The sequence below is a fragment of the Dermochelys coriacea genome, chromosome 8, assembly GCF_009764565.3.
Source record: "Dermochelys coriacea isolate rDerCor1 chromosome 8, rDerCor1.pri.v4, whole genome shotgun sequence".
In the NCBI taxonomy this organism is placed as follows: Eukaryota; Metazoa; Chordata; order Testudines; family Dermochelyidae; genus Dermochelys; species Dermochelys coriacea.
The window spans coordinates 105,666,658-105,685,757 of NC_050075.1; the positions used below are offsets into that span (position 1 = coordinate 105,666,658).

Genomic DNA, 19,100 nt, shown 5'->3' on the forward strand with positions numbered 1-19,100 from the left:
CTCTGCAACATGCTGTAACTTATGACACCCCTATAAGGCCAGCTGGAGGTTCTTGGTGTCCCTCTTGGGCCCTGTTCCTTAATGCAACCGGTCTTGAAGGTCCAGGCAGGCTCTCCGCCTGCTTATAGCCTTGGCTGTCACTGCCCCTCGAACAGGGGATGGGACAGGGTGCTGGCGCTAAAGGCTCCTTGTCAGCTGGACTCCAACTGTGGCTCCTGAAGCCCACTGGGAAAAGGAATTGGCGGGAGTGGGGAGTCAGGGGCTCCCTCTCCAGAATGGGGATGTGGGGAAAGTGCTGAGGGCAGGGTTCCATCTAAAGGCAGCTGAGGCAGAGTCTGAGCCCAGGTGGGGAGGCAGGCGCTGAGGATCGAGGCCTGGGGTTGGGAAGCAATAAGGCTGCACAGTACACTCTGTGAGGGGGCCACATATAGGTCCCTAAATCTGTGGCCTGATTCAGGATTTTAGGCAGCCACACTTACAAACTTTGGCCCTTAGCTTACAAGCTGCGCCACGGCCTCAAAGCACCTCCATTGGATGTCTAGCCACATACTCATTCCCTGTCACCCCTTCACCCGTGTCAACTGACCAGCCTCGTCCCGGGGGGGATCTGACTCTGCTAGCCGGACAGGGGTTTGCAAAGGCAGCCTAGATAGCTTGGCTGGGAGATGAAGGTAGCCAAATGGAGACGAGAAATGAGGGAGGGTAAATCATCTTTGGAACAACTCCCCTAGGTGTGTGGTGGATACGCCACCACTTAAAATCAACGGGGCTACGCAGGGAAGTACACGTTAAGCACGTGTTTGCAGGATCAGGGCCTAGGTGTGTGCGCACACACGCTATGTGCAGATCTGTGCCCAGCGGCTTGGCAACAGGCATGTGATAAATACAACCAAATGGTAATGAAATAACAGACTATTGATAAAGACCTGAAGTTAGGTGAGCCGGGGACACCCACAAACTATGAAGCAAATCAGCCCGTGGGTGGGGTGCAGGGAGGGGGACTGATTTATTGAGGGGGCTGAGGAGGATTTGGCTCTGGAGGGAGTGTAGAGACCCCCCCTTTCCTTTGAAGTTATTTCCCTGTATTATCCTGTGGCGCTGTCTCCTGGGGGTAAGTTTGTTGCTGTGCACCTAGAACAGACTAATACATCCCAGGGGTTTAAAAGCGATTTAATTTCCCACAGTACCACCATATACTACGTTACCCCCCATGAGCTGGCTAGTGGGGGGGTGTGTGTCTTGTGCCCCACTCCCAGTCATGGGTCTCCCCTTCCCCCCAGGATCTCCCCCCGCCTCCTCTCCTGTTTTCAGTCCCCCTTCCCTACCCCTTTTCTTCCCACTCCCCTGCCCCCCCTTCTGCCCCAGGGTCTCCCCCTCTAGGTCTCCCCTGCGTCCTCTCCCCTTTCAGGCCCCCTTCCCCAGCCGCCCCACGCCCCTGGGTCTCGCCTGCCCCCTTCAGGAACCGGATCCCCCCCGCCGCCGCGCCCGCCCCTGGGGGTCCCCCGCCGCCCGGCCCGCCCCAGTCTCCTCCCCCGGCCCGCTCCCGCCCGCCTCTCCTCCCTCTGCCGGCTCAGTCGGTCGCAGCCATGGCGGAGGGAGGAGAGGGCGACGGGCTGCTCCGGCCGCCGCCCCCCGCCGGGGCCCCGGGGCCCAAGCGCCTGTGCTCGCGGGCCGGGCCGGCGGCGGCGGCGGGGCTCGGGGCGGCGCCGCCCCGCCTGGGGGGCCCGGGGGGCGGCGGCGGCGGCGGCGGCGGGGGGCCGGCGGGCGGCGGCGGCGGCGGCGGCGGCGGGGCGCTGGCCGGCGGGGGCCCGGCCCTGGCGGGCCGCGGGGCGCCGGGGGCCCGGGGGCGGCGGCGCTGCGGCAGCCCGAGTCGCTGCTGGACGCGGCGGCCAAGCGGGTGGCGGCCAGCTGGGCCTTCGAGCGGGTGGAGGGCCGCTTCCAGCGCATCCCCGAGCCCGTGCAGCGCCGCATCGTCTACTGGAGCTTCCCCCGCAGCGAGCGCCAGATCTGCATGTACTCCAGCTTCCAGCCCGGCCCGGCCGCCGCCGCGCCCGGCCCCGACGACGGCCCCGCGCCCGCCGCCGCCGCCGCCGCCGCCCCGCTCGCCGACGGGCTGCCCTTCCGCCGCGGCGCCCGCCTGCTCGACACCGGCGCCGTGGCCAGCGTGCTGCAAGTGGGTGAGTGCCCGGCCCGGCCCGGCCCGGCCCCCTGCGGAGCCTGCCCTCGCCCCGCCTCGCCTCGCCTCGCCCCTTCCCCAGCTTCCCTCGTCTCCTCTGCCCCGCTCCCGCTCCCTGCCCTTCCTCTTCCCCCTGCCCTTGCCTTCCTCCTTCCTCTCCCCCTCCTCTTCCCCCGCTCCCTGCCCTTCCTCCTTCCCCCCCTACTCCCTGCCCTTCCTCTTTCCCTCCCCCTGCCCTTCCTCTTCCTCCTTCCCCCCCACTCCCTACCCTTCCTCCTTCCCCAGCCCTCCCCTGCCCTCGCCTCGTCCCTTCCCCAGCTTCCCTCGTCTCCTCTGCCCCTGCCCCCGCTCCCTGCCCTTCCTCTTCCCCCTGCCCTTGCCTTCCTCCTTCCTCTCCCCCTCCTCTTCCCCTGCTCCCTGCCCTTCCTCCTTCCCCCCCTACTCCCTGCCCTTCCTCTTTCCCTCCCCCTGCCCTTCCTCTTCCTCCTTCCCCCCCACTCCCTACCCTTCCTCCTTCCCCAGCCCTCCCCTGCCCTCGCCTCGTCCCTTCCCCAGCTTCCCTCGTCTCCTCTGCCCCTCCCCCGCTCCCTGCCCTTCCTCTTCCCCTGCCCTTGCCTTCCTCCTTCCTCTCCCCCTCCTCTTCCCCTGCTCCCTGCCCTTCCTCCTTCCCCCCTACTCCCTGCCCTTCCTCTTCCTCCTTCCCCCCTACTCCCTGCCCTTCCCCTTCTCCCATGCCCTCGCCTCGCCCCTTCCCCAGCTTCCCTCCTCTCCTCTGCCCCCGCTCCCTGCCCTTCCTCTTCCCCCTGCCCTTGCCTTCCTCCTTCCTCTCCCCCTCCTCTTCCCCCGCTCCCTGCCCTTCCTCCTTCCCCCCCTACTCCCTGCCCTTCCTCTTTCCCTCCCCCTGCCCTTCCTCTTCCTCCTTCCCCCCCACTCCCTACCCTTCCTCCTTCCCCAGCCCTCCCCTGCCCTCGCCTCGTCCCTTCCCCAGCTTCCCTCGTCTCCTCTGCCCCTGCCCCCGCTCCCTGCCCTTCCTCTTCCCCCCTGCCCTTGCCTTCCTCCTTCCTCTCCCCCTCCTCTTCCCCCGTTCCCTGCCCTTCCTCCTTCCCCCCCTACTCCCTGCCCTTCCTCTTCCTCCTTCCCCCCCTACTCCCTGCCCTTCCTCCTTCCCCTTCTCCCCTGCCCTCGCCTCGCCCCTTCCCCAGCTTCCCTCCTCTCCTCTGCCCCTGCCCCCGCTCCCTGCCCTTCCTCCTTCCCCCCCTACTCCCTGCCCTTGCCTTTCCTCCTTCCTCTCCCCCTCCTCTTCCCCCGCTCCCTGCCCTTCCTCCTCCCCCCCACTCCTGCCCTCCCCCTGCCCTTCCTCTTCCTCCTTCCCCCCCTACTCCCTGCCCTTCCTCCTTCCCCAGCCCTCCCCTGCTCCCTGCCCTTCCCCTTCCCCCCTACTCCCTGCCCTTCCTCCTTCCCCAGCCCTCCCCTGCTCCCTGCCCTTCCCCTTCCCTCCCCCACTCCCTGCCCTTCCTCCTTCCCCTTCCCCAGCCCTCCCCCGCTCCCTTCCCTCCCCCACTCCCTGCCCTACTCCCTGCCCTTCCTCCTTCCCCTTCCCCAGCCCTCCCCCGCTCCCTGCCCTTCCTCCTTCCCCCCCACTCCCTGCCCTTCCTCTTCCCCTTCCCCAGCCCTCCCCCGCTCCCTGCCCTTCGTCCTTCCCCAGCCCTCTCCCTCTTCCTGCCCTTCCTCTTCCCCCCCCACTCTCTGCCCTTGTCCCTTCCCCAGCCCTCCCCCGCTCCCTGCCCTTGTCCCTTCCCCCCCACTCCCTGCCCTTCCTCCTTCCCCCAGCCCTCCCCCGCTCCCTTCTCCCCTCAGCTTTCCTCCCCCCTCATCCCCCCTGCCCTTCTCCCCTTCCTCCTTTCCCCATCCCTTCCCCCCTCTCTTTCCCTCAGCTTTCCTCCCCCCCCGTCTCCCCTGCCCTTCTCCCCTTCCTCCCCCCCCATTGCTTCCCCTCTCCCTGCTTCCCTCCCCCCCCCCGGTCGCCCCTGCCCTCCTCTCCTTCCCCTCTCCCTGCTTCCCTCAGCTTTCCTCCCCCCTCGTCTCCCCTGCCCTTCTCTCCTTTCTTCTTCCCCCCTGTCCTTCCCCTCTCCTGGCTCTCCCCCCAGCTTTCCTCCCCCCTTGTCTCCCCTTCCCCTATCCCTTTCTCCTTCTCTTCCTCCTTCCCCTCATCCCTTCCCTCTGCCTGCTCCCCCAGCTTTCCTCCCCCCTCTTTTCCCCTGTCCTCTGCTCTTTCTCCCCATCCCTTCACCTCTCCCTGCTTCCCCTTTCCACCCCCAGCTTTTCTTTTCTCCTGTCCTCCTCCCCTCTTCCTGCTTCCCCTTTCCACCCCCAGCTTTCCTGCTCCCCTCTTTTCCCCTGTCCTCTTCCCCATCCCCTAAACCCTCCCCCGCCTCCCATTCTCTTTCACTCCCCATCATTCCTTCCCCCTGGCTCCCCCTTCCCTCGCCTTTCCTTCTCCCTCAGCCTGGTAGCTCCCATCTCCTTCTGCCTTCCTTTCCCTTCTCTGTTCTCTCTCCTAACCCCCTCTCATTTCCTTCTCCCTCCTCGCTGCCCGTTGCACCTTCGTCTCTCCCCTCTGACTCCCCCATGTCCCCAATCCTCCTTTCCTTTGCCTCTCCCCCACCGCCCTCCTTTCCTTCTCCCTGCATTCCTCTCTTCCCTCCCCATCCTCTCTTCCCTGAGCCTTCCCTCTGGCATCTCTTCATTCCCCTCTTTTCCCATCCTCCCCTCATCCCCCTTCCTTTCCCGTCTTCTTCCCTCTCCCTTTATTTCTGTTTATTCCCTTCTTCCCCATCCGCTCTTCCTTCCCCCTTTCCTCGCTTCACTCCCCTCTTCCTCCCTTCTCTTCCCCTCTACTCTCCCCATATTCCTCTTTTCATTCCCCTTTCCTCTCCCCTCCCTTGAGATCGCTGACCCCATTATTGTTATAGGGGATCTGGCTCCCCTGAAGTTTTTTTTTTTTTTTGCAAATGTTTCATTATCTGGCAGATTTCTTGTTTGACAGTAAAATCTCCCCCTCCCCCCTCCCTCCTCTGCCCTGGATCTTCCCTGTATGCAGTAATCACATTGGATCCTTCCCAGCCTGATTTTGAAATGGGGAGGGCTAATTGCTTTCCCATTTCCCCTTGCATATGACTTGGGAATGGGGTGTGTGTGTGCTTGTCAAAGACTGCAGCTGCCTGAATCTGGATTCAATTGATTCCTCTGAAAATTAGAAAACAGAGTGACTCCCAGACTGAATGTCTTTTCCAGGCAGCACCTCCCTTGAAATGTACTGTACCCCCACCACAACACCTCAGTGCTAGCTGTGCATCCAAGGGCTGGATTGACAATAATAACTGCAGATGAAAAATGACAAACCTACCCACGGCCCTGGTGAAGGAGGGGTACTTCTGTTTGCACCAATACCTGGTCACGTTGGGTTTATAAATACCCTGCGTTTCACTAAATACTCTTCATCATTTTGCCTTTTTTGTGTGTGTATGCGTTTTTCACTTTTTCTAGAAAAATGAGAGAAGATTTTTCTACTCCTCTTCCCCCTTCCAAGTCTTGTTAAACTCATTAAATCCATAAATACAGCGAATCGGATTCATTCCATGAGTTGGGAGGCAGAAAATAAAATGAATTGTTTGGTGCTGACAAGTTGGGTGGACAATTAGGAGTCTATAGAGTATTGTGTGTAGGGTGTGTATGAGATTTGGAGGGTGCATAGAAGAGAATTTTTTACAATCAGTGACAAACCGAACATGGAAAAAGTGCCATTGTTTTTGATTCTGTTAGTGGAAGGCTTTTTTAATTAAGAGGTTTGTGAGGGGACTAGTAGTGAATTGGAAATGTATTTGCCCCATCGGAAAGCTGCTTCGACATGTGTAGGTACTTAAAGAGAAGCAAATTGTAGTGTTTTACATTAAATAATTTGCTTCTGATTATTATTGAAAGTGATTGGAATGAGCGTTCCCATTAAAACAGTATTGTGCTACAATTTGGTTTGCTAATGTAAATTAGTCTGGAATGGAGAGAGAGTTTGGGTTTTAGGAATGATTAGTCCTGCAGAGTTTATTTTTGAGTATTGTGTTCTCTGAATGGAAAGGGGGCTGTATAAATAATTACATTGCAGAACAGTTTACATTCAAAAGAGCTTTATCAAAACATTTTCCTGTTCTGACAGAAAATTTTTACTTTACCTTCTAAGCTATTTAGTTTAAAAAAAAAAACCCCAAAAGATAATGTTTTTAAAGATGATTTGATTATACCTTTTTTTGTCAATGCATGTTTTCTGCAGGCTGCTTTGAGATGGTTAGCTTACTTAAAATAATTTGAAACTGCAAGGCAAACGTATTTTATAGGGAAGGAAGTGGTTCAGAAGGATCTTAAAATTAGAAAAATGATTTAGTATGGGAAATGTTTTATTAAACTGCCTCTGGATCAAATCAACAGCAGATGTGGGAATAGATTACTTAGGTATATGACATATGAGGGTTTGAAAATCAGGACTGATTTTGTTCGATTTTTTTTTAAGGATGATTTTTCACTCATACCAGTTTGGAAGTAGGTATGGGGAATTAATGTAAATGATCACTGTGAACAGTGGGGAGGGTATCTGGGAGACAAAACAGTATGATGGTACTGAAAAAGCGATTTGAATTTTGCAAGTCAAAGTTCCCCGTCCTCTTTAGATTTCCCCTAATCTGTTGTACCAGTGGTAGAAGCCTATAAAAATATAGGGATGCTTCTGTCTCTACCATTTCATATCCCTTGATCAGTTGAGATTAGAGATCCCAGCCACTAACTTCTGAATCCTAAATTTTTAGGTCAGATTCTGTGTTTTGGAAATATTTGCTGCATAATTGGGCATGATTTAAAACAAAAAAAAAAAAGAATATTACTGTAGGACGGGAACAAGAAGGTTTTTTTTTGTTTTTGTGGAAGCACGTACCATGCACATAGAGGGTAACTTTTCTTCAAATGGAAATAAGGAGATGGTGTGGAATTTAACAATTACACTGCTTTTTCTTTTTGTCTAAAAGTTTGCCAATTCTAGATAAAATTGTAACAGGCTTGCACTCTGATGGGATGAAAGACTGCTAGTTTAGAGGGGCTGGAATAGTTCCACAATAACAGTCCTTTACAGAGCTGAGCCAATAGAAGATTTAAATAAAACAAAATGCTTTGAAAGGCTGTGTGTTTGTCATACAGATGGTAGGCATAGCGAAAAAACAAAACAGAATGTTTTCTGCTAACTTTCCACGTCAATTCTGATAATGCTACTTAAAGTTGTGGTGACCTGACCCACACAGATGTAATGGGTTGTGAGTCCCATTAAGATCGGAATTATGATGCTGGCTTGTATGGGCACCATTCTATTTAAAGAACTTGGTTTTCTTGATTCTTACCAGTATTAAATCAGAATGATTGTTTGCCTCAAATGATCTCTTTCATGGACAGCTATAAATCACATTGTTGTTAATAAAAAACAGATGTTTACATGGTTGAATTTTGGACCTGCCTACTCAGACCAGCCAAAGTAGTATGAATGTGCAGTTCCATCTTTTTGTGATTGAAACGCGTTTTTGAAATTATAAAAATACAAACAAACTAAATAAACTTTCCCATTTGAAAATTGCAGACGATGTAATGTGGAGAAGATTATAATAATCTGGACAAATGGTTTTGGTCTGTAAACCTTTTGTGCCTGCAAATCTGTCAGGTTTGAGTGATGTGTATGCCACATTATGAATTAATAATTCCTTCATGCTTAGTAAAACTTAAACGAGGCTTAAACCATGATCTCACTGGAGTCATTAAATTGATTTTCTTTTGTAAAGAAAGATCTTGGAAGTTGAACACAAGCATCTTTGTCTTTCTAAAAACTGCTGAATTATTATGTGCACAGATCCCGTCTTTGTGTGTGTGTGTGTTGTTGTTTTTTTAGACAAATGACAAAAGCATGCAGGAAAGGAATGCAGAAATGCTGGGCTTAATATAAAGCACTGCATGCTGGGACATCTAAAAGATACAAAACCTTTAACGGTGGAAGTTAATTTTTAACAAGTGCATTCACATAAATATTTATGAATAAAAGTTTTACACCCTACTCTTTTAGGTTGGTGGAGAGAAAAGACCTTCAGTAGATTTTGATAGCAGACTATTATCCATTATAACAAATGCATGTTCCTAGTCTGCATTTCCTAATTTGGTATAATATAGTTTGTCTTTGAGTTGTCATGTTTAGTTATGAGTATGCAAGTATCTGTGGCAATTTTAGGTGAGAGTCTATTTTTTTTATTGCTTTTATGATTGCAGCAAGGAAAGGCACATTTTATATTGTAACCATAAACACCAAGCTTTGCGTTATTCTCTGCATGATAACATAACACGTGAAAACCTGGATGGCAATGCATTATGTGTACTGCATATTTCTTCTGCAGAGTAGGAACTCTTAGAGATAAGCCTGTGTACAGTAGGGTAGTGGTATGCAGTCCAGCCATTGGTACATAAGCAGAATTTACTTTTGCTGTTAGTGACAATGAAGCATGGTTTAAAAGTGCATTGAATTTTTAAACATAGAGAGTGAGCAAGTTTTTAGATCTGTTTATAATTCTGAATGTCCATCTGGTGTTACACAGTTCAGGAACTTGTAACTTTCAACGGGTGATGTACCGTTCTATTCTATATGCATAAATTGGTTATATATAGACTTTGGGAATTTTCTGTCTCTACAGTTACGAACTCTAGATTTAGGAATTGACCGGTCAACCACACACCTCATTTGGAATCGGGAGTATGCAATCAGGCAGCAACAAAGATTAAAAAAAAAAGAAAAAAAAAAGGGGGCAAATACACAACAGTGCTGTGTTAAATGTAAACTGCCAAAAAAAGAAGGGGGGGGGGTTAAAAGAAAAAAAAAGATTTGACAAGGTAAGGAAACTGTTTCTGGGCTTATTTCATTAAATTAAGATGATTAAAAACAACCTTTTTCTTCTGCATAGTGAAGTTTCAAAGCTGTATGAAGCCAATATTCAGTTGTGAACTTTTGAAAGAACCACCATAACATTTTGTTCAGAGTTATGAACATTTCAGAGTTACGAACGACCTCCATTCCCTAGCGAGGTTCTGCTGTACTTGAACAAACTCTGACATGGCCAGCCCTTGTCAGCCTGTGGCCAGGCTTGTTGTGCTGTAGGAGTGTATGTTGGTAGAACTACATTGCTTCGGAAAAAAACACTTCAATAATTTTTAATTACAACTTTTTTTGGGGGGGGGGGGAAGAGGCATCAGATGTCTGTTTTAATTTAAGCACAAGGATTTTGAGAACAATTCAAAAGCCTTTTTGAAGATGAAAACAATAGTAAAATACCTCATTTTTAATTGTACTGAAACCAATTTTTAAAATTTCTTCTAGATTCAAAAGGAAAATAAGCATTTGGATTCTGCTGCACTTAACGTCTGAGTTAAGCCTAAAGTTTATGTACAATGATTTTTCTTTTTAAGATGTAAACTTCCCAGATGTACTGCTGTTCAAAGGTCTAAATATTCTATGTGGAGTCATTTTTACTGTGTTTAGTTTATGCCTAAATATGATCAAGTATTTGTTTTAAGCATGTCGTTCTCCTCCTGGAAGCAGGTTTGGGATTGGCAGTTGTCTGGGTGTGATAGAAAGCAGAATGAAGAGCATCCGATGAAGTGAGCAGTAGCTCACGAAAGCTTATGCTCAAATAAATTTGTTAGTCTCTAAGGTGCCACAAGTACCCCTTTTCTTTTTACGAATACAGACTAACATGGCTGCTACTCTGAAGAATGAAGAGCATTTCTTAAAAGATGTTACCTCACTCACCTCGTCTCCCTAATATCCTGGGACTAACATGGCCACAACAACACTGCAAATGGAGTTTCTTAAGGAATTTTCTCAGCTCAAAATCTTATGTACTGTATTAGAATGACACTGATTAAAGGAGATTAGTTTTTTTTCTTCTAGGGAATCTTTATTTTTAGATGTAATAGTTGTTTCACAAACTGCTTCTAACATATTAATTAAACAGAATTTTTTATTTTTACAGTTGGATTAGTTTATCCTAACTACGTTATATTAAAGTAATCCTTGTGATCCACTTTTATGTGGCACGAGGCAAGTGGGGGCAGCCACGATGGAAGCAGTTACACATTTTTAATACATACCCTTCTCTTTCCATGTCTAATAATTAGTTCTGAACATTTAAAATGAAATAATCAAGGTACATTAAACTTTGCACCACCCTATAATAAAGAGAACAGATTAGATATTTCTCCAGCATGTTTTTGAGTATATTATATAACTTCGTATCTGTGATGCTAAAACCAGAGGGAGCACGATTGTTGATAGGAGAAAGAAGGCAAGTTCAACTTTGAAAACTGGAATTTTACTTATATTTCTTCAGCAGCTTTTTTGGCTATTGAGTCCTTTTCAGATATATGAAAAAATTTTTCTGAAGTAGTGTGAGCTTTTTGGCTTAGAGTCAATTACTTGCTGGAAAGGTGGTACTAGTAGGAAGGGGTTAGGAAGACTTGGAAAATAATGCACAATAACTTAAATATTTGGCCTTGGCTTTAGAATCTGAGTGGTGCTTCTTTAGAGAGAACTGAATTACATAGAACAGGTTCTAGTTCTGTAATCTAAAGAATGTGATTTCTGGTTTGAATAGCCAATAAGGTTTTGTATTTTAACTTGGATAATGTATTTTTTTTAATGCTTAGAGCAGGTGAGACATGAGCATTTTCTATTTGCAAAGTGCAGTTTGTTTACAGTAGGCTTTTATTTTGGTCACATAAGAGATCATTTAGGAAATATTTAACTAATCTAAAATTCCAGTAAAAGAAGGCATAGGGCCCTGTTTTGTTGTGTATTCTGGAGCTTTGTATGAGGCAATGTATTTTGCTGCTATTTAAGATTTTGATGAGAGAAATCTTACATTCATCACTTTTAACCCAAGTTAGAATTTTATGAAAACTTTAAAAAAATAAAGTTAAATCTAACATTTTGATAAGTGGCATAACTTTGTAAGGTAACGTTGTACTTTTAACTAGGCAACTTTGTGCTCTGAATTAGCCCTTCATATGTATGCGATTCTCATTTTCTCTGGAGACTCTAGCGGAGATTTTTTTATGTATTGGAGTAAAAGGTCTAATGAGTTCATATGTATTTAAAATAAAACGTATAAGCCTAAATCTGTAATTTTGGAGAGAAATGTGAGGATAGGAGAAAGACAGCGGGTTTGTTGAGCTTGTTTAATTAATGTATTTCTTGTTGTGTCTTACAGATTAAATTCTTTTCCCATCCCACGAGTAGGAAGCCTGTCACACTGGGGCCTTAATTAGATTTTCACTTTAGTTAGCAGCAAGAAAGAAAATGAATTGCATAGTTAATATGTTGTATTATGCTTAACTTTAGGGATTTTGCTTCTAGGTGTCATTTACAGCTCTATGTTTAGCTGGAATGCAATTTTCCCCTCATCTGCCCACTTCATGTAAGATTAGAATAGCTGATATTGTGAAGGAGATGGATAGTGATTTAAGAAGGAACAGTATTTCATGTGTGTTTTTTAACCAGTCTTGTCACAAGGTGGCCATGATTAGAAATGATAATCAAGAGACAGAGATTTTGTTGTAATACAGCAATGAGCATGTTACTAAATACTGAAGCACTGGACTGAAAGGGTGGTTTTCGTCTGCAAACCTATATGAAGTTGCTGATCTTTTTCCTATGGGGGTAGGGCTCAGATTTCTGTGCATCTGACTCCTCTCTGAGTAATGGAAAGAAGTCATGGTATTCTGAACTTACCTAAGAGTTTCTGTAGAATAGAATATATTTTTCTCTCGTTGGCTTCATATGATGCTTGATCCTTCACCACTGAATGTAATGGAATTTTTTCCATTGACTTGAATTGGAGCAGGGTCAAGCCTGTGTTCCCCTGGTATTCAGAGTGAAGCCTCACTGTTTCCTCAGTAGTGACAGGGCTTGGAAAATGTACCTGATGCCTACTAGCCACAATACTGAGTCTGATAAGGAAGATTCTCTTGTTAGGTGGAGGGAGAACCAGTGAGATCTGTTGGGAAGGTGCTGGGATTCCTACCAGGGTGCGGACCTGGCTTTGGGGGCTTGCCTTGTGTAATTTTCTAGGTACTAGATGATAAATTTGAAGCTGGGCATGCTTCCGCTTCCACACCTTGTCCCCAAACTACTGGAATGAACACATCCTCTCTGCCCCTATTTTGAGTCCCCCTGGACTGATTGGTGGAAGTGTATAGTAGTTTTCCTTGATGCCGTAAGAATATACCACTTCTGTGTTCTCCTTCCAGTTATCTAGTTGTTGCAATGGAGAGAGGCAACCTGTATCTGTCCTGCCCTACTCCTTGCCTTTTTTTTCAGGGTGGTTCTCCATGAATAACTAACATCTGCCTTTTCTGTTTCCTAGCTTTCTCAAACATCAACATCAGTAGAAAGTGATCTGTTTCCTGTCAGGTTTACAGCTGTCTCATACAGGGTTTTGAATAGAAGGTATGAAAGTGACCGATCTTGTCAGTTTGCATTGTGCTGATATTTGGGAAAACTATGGGCAGGCACAGAGGTATTCAAATGACCTGTCTGCAGATTCAGAAAAACAGCACTGAATCAATTCACATGCACAGTCTTGTCTTTACAGCCCTAAGGGTTAGAAATATAGGCCCTGATCCTGTGACTTGTTGCATACACATAATACATTTCAGGAGTGGGGCCATAATCTCCTTTTTAAAAAAAACCCAAAACAACCCTGTAGATTCTGCAAGAATTGATGGCTTAGCACTCCCCCCGCACTACGTTCACCAGAGGCAAAAAGTAAAGAGGATTTTTTTCTCGAGCCCGATAATGCTCCAAGAGCAAGTTTTTATTTTTCATCATTTTTTTTTTAAATCCCAAAATTTAAATATAAATTCCATATAAGTGACATTTGGCTGACTTCTACTGTGCACATGATTTATTAACTATTGAGGATTTACCTGAGGGAGGTCAGATTCCCCCCCCCACGACTTACTAATGCTTCATTTTAAAGTTATTCATTTTTGTCTTAACTTGTAAGCTTAGGAGTTAAAACAGGATTTTGGTTGGCTCTTATTAAAGTGGTTGAATTAATTTGCTGCTTTCATAAAATCTTGAGCTATTACTTGTAGTTTTCAAAGACTTTCTTGTAACTTCTACAGCGCATGTGCATATTACATATTTTTGATTTTCTAGAATCGTTATGAAAAGTCAAGTTTTAGAAAAGAGCACTTGAAAATGCTAAATACTGGATTTGTTAACAGAGTAAGTTCTTAATGCTGTGATACTAGTCCACCTTTAGATGATACCTCCTCTCCTTGATTTGAAGGGGAAATATTCCCTTATGCAGTCAAGATTCAAAGACTTCTGAACCTTCACTAGTACATGATTACCCAGCTAATCACTGTTCAGAACAACACAACCTCAGTCTCCTGTTGACATGCCATATCTCCAGTTGCCTTGCTCCTTTAACACACATGCTGTGTAATCAGCAGCTTAGTTACTCAGTGCAATTAGTTATTCACTGTTTAAGTCCTTACTCATTTACTCATGCTCAGTTATTCATTTTATCTGTGCCTCCAGTGTGTGTCACCGGATAGCCCCAAAATGAAAGTGGGCCACTCTTAAATTCTCATAATGGTGTGGGATTTATACAGATTCTTATTATAACTTGTACAGTCCCTATTGTGCAGTATGTGCACAATGAACTGCTGTACACTTTATTTAAAGCCTAAATGTTGATGATTAGTGAGAGTATCCATCCTTATTTGCATTTCTAAGGTGACAATCACTTTAGTAGCCCCGTGCCATTGTGTGATTTTAACAATACAAGTCCCCCGATAAAGATGAACGTTGCAGCAAATGGAATTGCATCATACAAAACAATAGATTATTTAAATAAAACTCCCTTTGACAAATTACAGCTGTTTAAATACAGGAGCTACAAAAATAATTTGTAGGTTAAGAAACAACATATAAGACTTCTTCATCTACTGTTTTTTCCCCGCTTTTGGCACAGCCAATTTTATTTATTTCACTAACAATTGATCCTAGAGGATCTGAAATCTCTCTGCGGAAAGATTGGAACTACCTTACAAATGCTTTTTTGTTGTTGTCTTTTTCATCCTTTTTTCAAATAAGTGGGTGTTATTGTTTCTAATATGCTAAAATCTGTTTGCTAGCATTTTCCTTGCATTTCTCAATGTAAACTAGAAACCAAAGCTAAATAAATTGCATGGATTTGTACCTCTGCTACAGGTTTTTCCCCTCATTGAAGTCTGAGCAGCTGTCTTATTCCATACGCAGCTGATGACATCCACAGATCAGTTTTCTGCGATTAAAGGGAGAAATAATGCCCCAGTGTGCTGAATGTGGGGAACCGGGGATAGGAGCTGCAAGTGAGTGCTTTATTACGCCTAGATTCTTGCTTGGCTAAATAAGTAAGCAATAGAATCGGGAGTCATCGTGTATGAACTGACTGGCTGCTTGTACACTTGTGTTCAAATCTTAATTTCTCTCTAAATGTTTTACACAAGATGTCCTTTGTCACTGGGTGGAAAGCTGTTCTGCCAGTGAGATTCTCAGTCGTACCTTTTCCAGAGTGGCTGCTCCCGGCTTCACGCAAGTGGGACACTGTGGAGGTCCAACCCTTTTATTTTATTTAACTGGGTTGAAATACGTATAGCTCTCCCAACAGTGCACATTGAAATGGCATGTTCAACATTTCCTGGGTATTTTTTCAGTGTAACTGGGTAACATCCAGATGTGAAGCAATGGGGGGAAAAATCCCCATGTCTTATTGTTGTGGTACCATTATATATGCATGCTATTGCTTTGGCTGTTGTTGGTTCAATAACATAAAACGATATCTGACCTTTTTCTTGCAAATAATAGGTTAAACCATTTTTAAAGGCAGTGTTGCAGTCAAAGGAGCTGTTTCACGTGGTTGATAGGCTGTGAAACTGTTCAATGGACTTTGGTTTCAGAGACAATATCCGTTTAAATTAATCTTTGTCAGATACATGCCACCGCAGACAATTCAAATTCCATTCACTTTGCTGATCTCATAACAAAAAAGCACCTTACCCTGGTTCTTTTATCATAAAATTAGCCTTTGTGTTTGTGTCCTGGTAACTGGGGTGGCATTAAATCTTGTTGAAAAGGCTCTGCTGTAGGAGGATTCAGTTTCTATTAACAAGGCAGACTTTTTCTCTGAGCATTTTTTTTTAAAGTCCTGAAGATGGATTAAAAAGAATGCAAACAGATGGACAGATTTGGTAGTTGTTGTTGGCAACCACCTAAGCAGCCATTTTGAGCAATGCTGATTCAGGGGTACAGACAGTGCAGTGATGAGTGTCGTATAAATACCCTAGGTAGATTTTCTCCCCGTAGTAACTGAAGTCACAGTTAATTATAAAGAATTGAGGCACTTATTGCTTCTAGAGAAGTATTCTGTTGAGTGCAATAGACAACCAAGGAGCGGCTGAATATCTCCTCAACTTTCCTAACTCACACCACGTATGTGGATGGCTTGACTTTTTCCAGATGTATAACTCAGATATGTGGAAGGGAAATATCTTGAACTTGATTTGGCATAACAGTTTTATTAAATTGCTTTAATCCCTCCTGCATCATGACGAAGCAGGTACAGTAAAAACTGCCTTAGTGTCCACCTCTGAAGAGAGACTACCTGTCATCTGTGACCAGCAACCATATTTTCTTACTCCCTTCAGAGCTGGGCGCCCAGCCAGCAGCTGCTGCTCTCCGCTCTGCCTTCAGAGCGGGAGGCCAGAGAGTGACAGCTGCTAGCCAGGCACTCAAATAGGAAGGCAGTGCCGCTGCCAGCAGCAGTAGAGAAGTAAGGGTGGCACAATGTGGCATTGCCATCCTTACTTCTCCTCTGCTGTTGGCTGCAGCAACGCTGCATTCATAGCTGGGCACTCAGCCAGCAGCTGCTGCTCTCCGGCCTCCCAGCTCTGAAGGCAGCAAACCTTTGAAGAGAGACCACCTCTTACAAGCCAACTCTTTTGCTAACTCCCATGAGTGGTTGCTTTTGGCAGGTTTTATTGTATTACTTGGTCCTTCAAGTATAAATGGGGACAGCTTTCCTCCTTCTTTTTTTTTCCTATCTTAAGTGTTTAATTTCGAGGGCCATGGTGGCCTTTGGTGGGTATATTCTGGGGTTGGCAGGAGACGTACTGTGACCTAAATGGCTTTAATTACTCATCGTCTAATATAACAGAGAAGAATGGTTGCAAAAGTGTGGTCTCCCCTGGCATGAATTCTGTTTCTCCCACTAGTAGATCTGTATTGTATATGCAGGCCACAGTCTGGTCCTGGACTGAATGATGTTGTAGGAACTGTCTATCGATGTCTGGACAGGCTGATTTTAGGATCAGAATCAGTGGTCTTATTTTTCAGTAGGAAATGTAGTGCTAGAACAACATACTTGCCTTGGGCAGAGAGAACTTTGCAAGGAACTTTGGTCACTGATCAAAACAAATAATCCTCTCCAGGCTGGAGGGTGTGGGCTATTGTGTTTCGGCTAGGGAGCTTCCATGACTTGTTTTGGGGTATTGTGCTGTAGCAATAACCCCTAGTACTAAAGGCCGTTTGGCTTAGTTAGGAACATGGTGTTATAGTGCAGTGCTAGAATAACCTATTCATTACATTTATAAAGAGGGCTTGGTTTTGAATGTGTAATAGATGGGGCTCATCCAAGGAAATAGGAAGCAGTCCATCTCCCTGAAATTCTTGGGGGTGGCGCTCAGTTCCTCTCCACATCAGGTTCTCCATCTCCGATGCGCAGCATGGAGAGCCAGCTTGAATGAGGGAGTTGATCAAGGATTCATTTTCCACACTCCCTTCTGTCTTCAGATTTGGACCAATGGTTTGGGATTTTCAAAGTGGAAAGTAGCCTTGATTGTGTCTGTCCCAGGATGGCTGTCAGGCCAGTCTTACTAATAGCTAAATGTGATTTTTATATTTGTGCTGCTAGTTCTCAGCAGGGGGCTTTAGGCCAATGCATCTTGTGTTAAATTTCAGCATTTCCTGTGGTTTTGGAAAAAAGTATTCCTGCCTATCTTCCAATGGATCTTTTAATTGCAGATATTTGATGTGAAATCTCAGCTGTTCTAGAGATGAGTACAATTAAGAATTTAATTTGGGATTTAAAACCAGCAAAAAAAATATATATGTGTGTGTGTGTGTGTGTGTGTGTGTGTATATATATGTGTGTGTGTGTGTGTGTGTGTGTGTGTGTGTATATATATGTGTGTGTGTGTGTGTGTGTGTGTGTGTATATATGTGTGTGTGTGTGTGTATATATGTGTGTGTGTGTGTGTGTGTGTGTGTGTATATATATATATGTATGTGTGTGTGTGTGTGTGTGTGTGTATATATGTGTGTGTGTGTGTGTGTGTGTGTATATATGTGTGTGTGTGTGTGTGTGTATATATGTGTGTGTGTGTGTGTATATATATATATATGCATCTAATTATACATCGTGGCTGAAAGTTACTGTAAAATAACAGATGTAAGATTTTTTTTTTAAAAAAAAGGTTAGGTAAGCATTTTATGTTTTCCTCTTATTTTGTTCCCTGAGGTTATTGGATTCTGAGCTCAGAGTAGTGTTCTAATTTTAATTTTTTTGTCTGAGAAGTATCTTCCCTTCATTGTATCTGTCATGAAGTCATCCTGTTTAGGTTGATACATAAATCACTGGCCAACAATATTACATATTTGAAGTTTTTGCCAAAATAGGTAGTCTGGCCTGGAAATTAGAAAATTGTGCCTTAAGTTCTTCTCTGAAATTTCATTACTTTGAGTTGGAAGGTCATTGAGGTCAGCTGTGATCTCTGAAGACTTTAATCAAGAGAGATTGTAGAGACCGTGCATAGGAACAGGTTAATTGTGTCTGAAGTTACTTGATGCTAGAGATAACCTGTACTTTGCTGCTCAAGTTTATGGTAAGGATGAATGAGGGTGTTGCGTGTGTGTTGTGTTGGGAGGTTTTGCATTGATTTGTTCAGGCTGCGAATGAGGGGTGTTTGCTGCAGTTGGGGGCTACGTATGATTGGGATTATCATGTGTGCTGTGCTGTGTGTTGAGTTGTGGCAGGGGCTGCCATGCTGGGCGATTTTGTGAACATTTGTGTGAGTGGTAAAGGAGGAGTGATTGTATTGATTTGTGTGTGAGAGGGTTGTGCTTTGGGATTTTCTGTTGTGGAATTCGTAAAGTCAAAATGGCGGAAAACTTAAAACTGCCTGTTCCTCAAAGGTGCACAGAGCTGTTCCTGGCTGGAGGTACATAAACCCATGGAGCTGTCACTTCCACCTTCTCTGGTCACTGCCACATTCCTACCACCCACCGCAGGACCTTTGGACTCCAACGTCCATCTGATCCTCACGGCCGCTAGGAATGAGGGTGGGCTAAGAGTTGTGTTGATTTGTCTGTGGGTCATAGAACCATGGAAATGTAGGGCTGTAAGGGACCTCGAGTGGTCATCTAGGCCAGCTCTGGATTGTGGTGGGACCAAGTAAATCTAGACCATCCCTGACAGGTGTTTGTGCTGCCTATTCTTAAAAACCTCTGATGATGGAGATTCCACAACCTCCCTTGGAAGCCTGTTCCAGAGTTTAACTATCCTTATCGTAAGAAAGTTTTTCCTAATATCCAACCTAAATCTCCCTTGCTGCAATTAAACCCCTTACTTCTTGTTCTGCCTTCAAGGGACATGGAGAACAATTGATCTCCATCCTCTTCACATCTTTGAAGACTGTTATTGGGACTAAACATGCCTAGTGGCTTTCTTTTTAACCTTTCCTCATAGGT

General features: G+C 45.8%; 1 protein-coding gene across 3 annotated transcripts in view; it reads left to right on the forward strand.

Annotated features, from left to right (window-relative positions):
* The first annotated feature begins 1,586 nt into the window (after positions 1-1,586).
* Positions 1,587-19,100, forward strand: part of ZSWIM5 (zinc finger SWIM-type containing 5) — a 159,341-nt gene continuing 141,827 nt past the window's right edge. Inside the window, exons 1-2 of one of the 3 annotated variants that reach the window (XM_038413542.2) lie at positions 1,587-1,798; positions 1,840-2,177. In XM_038413542.2, the coding sequence (XP_038269470.2) occupies positions 1,587-1,798; positions 1,840-2,177 (550 nt within the window). Of the gene's footprint in view, positions 1,799-1,839; positions 2,178-5,205; positions 5,600-19,100 lie in introns of those variants that run through there. The other 2 variants (XM_038413541.2, XM_043520051.1) reach the window with 2 other exon arrangements.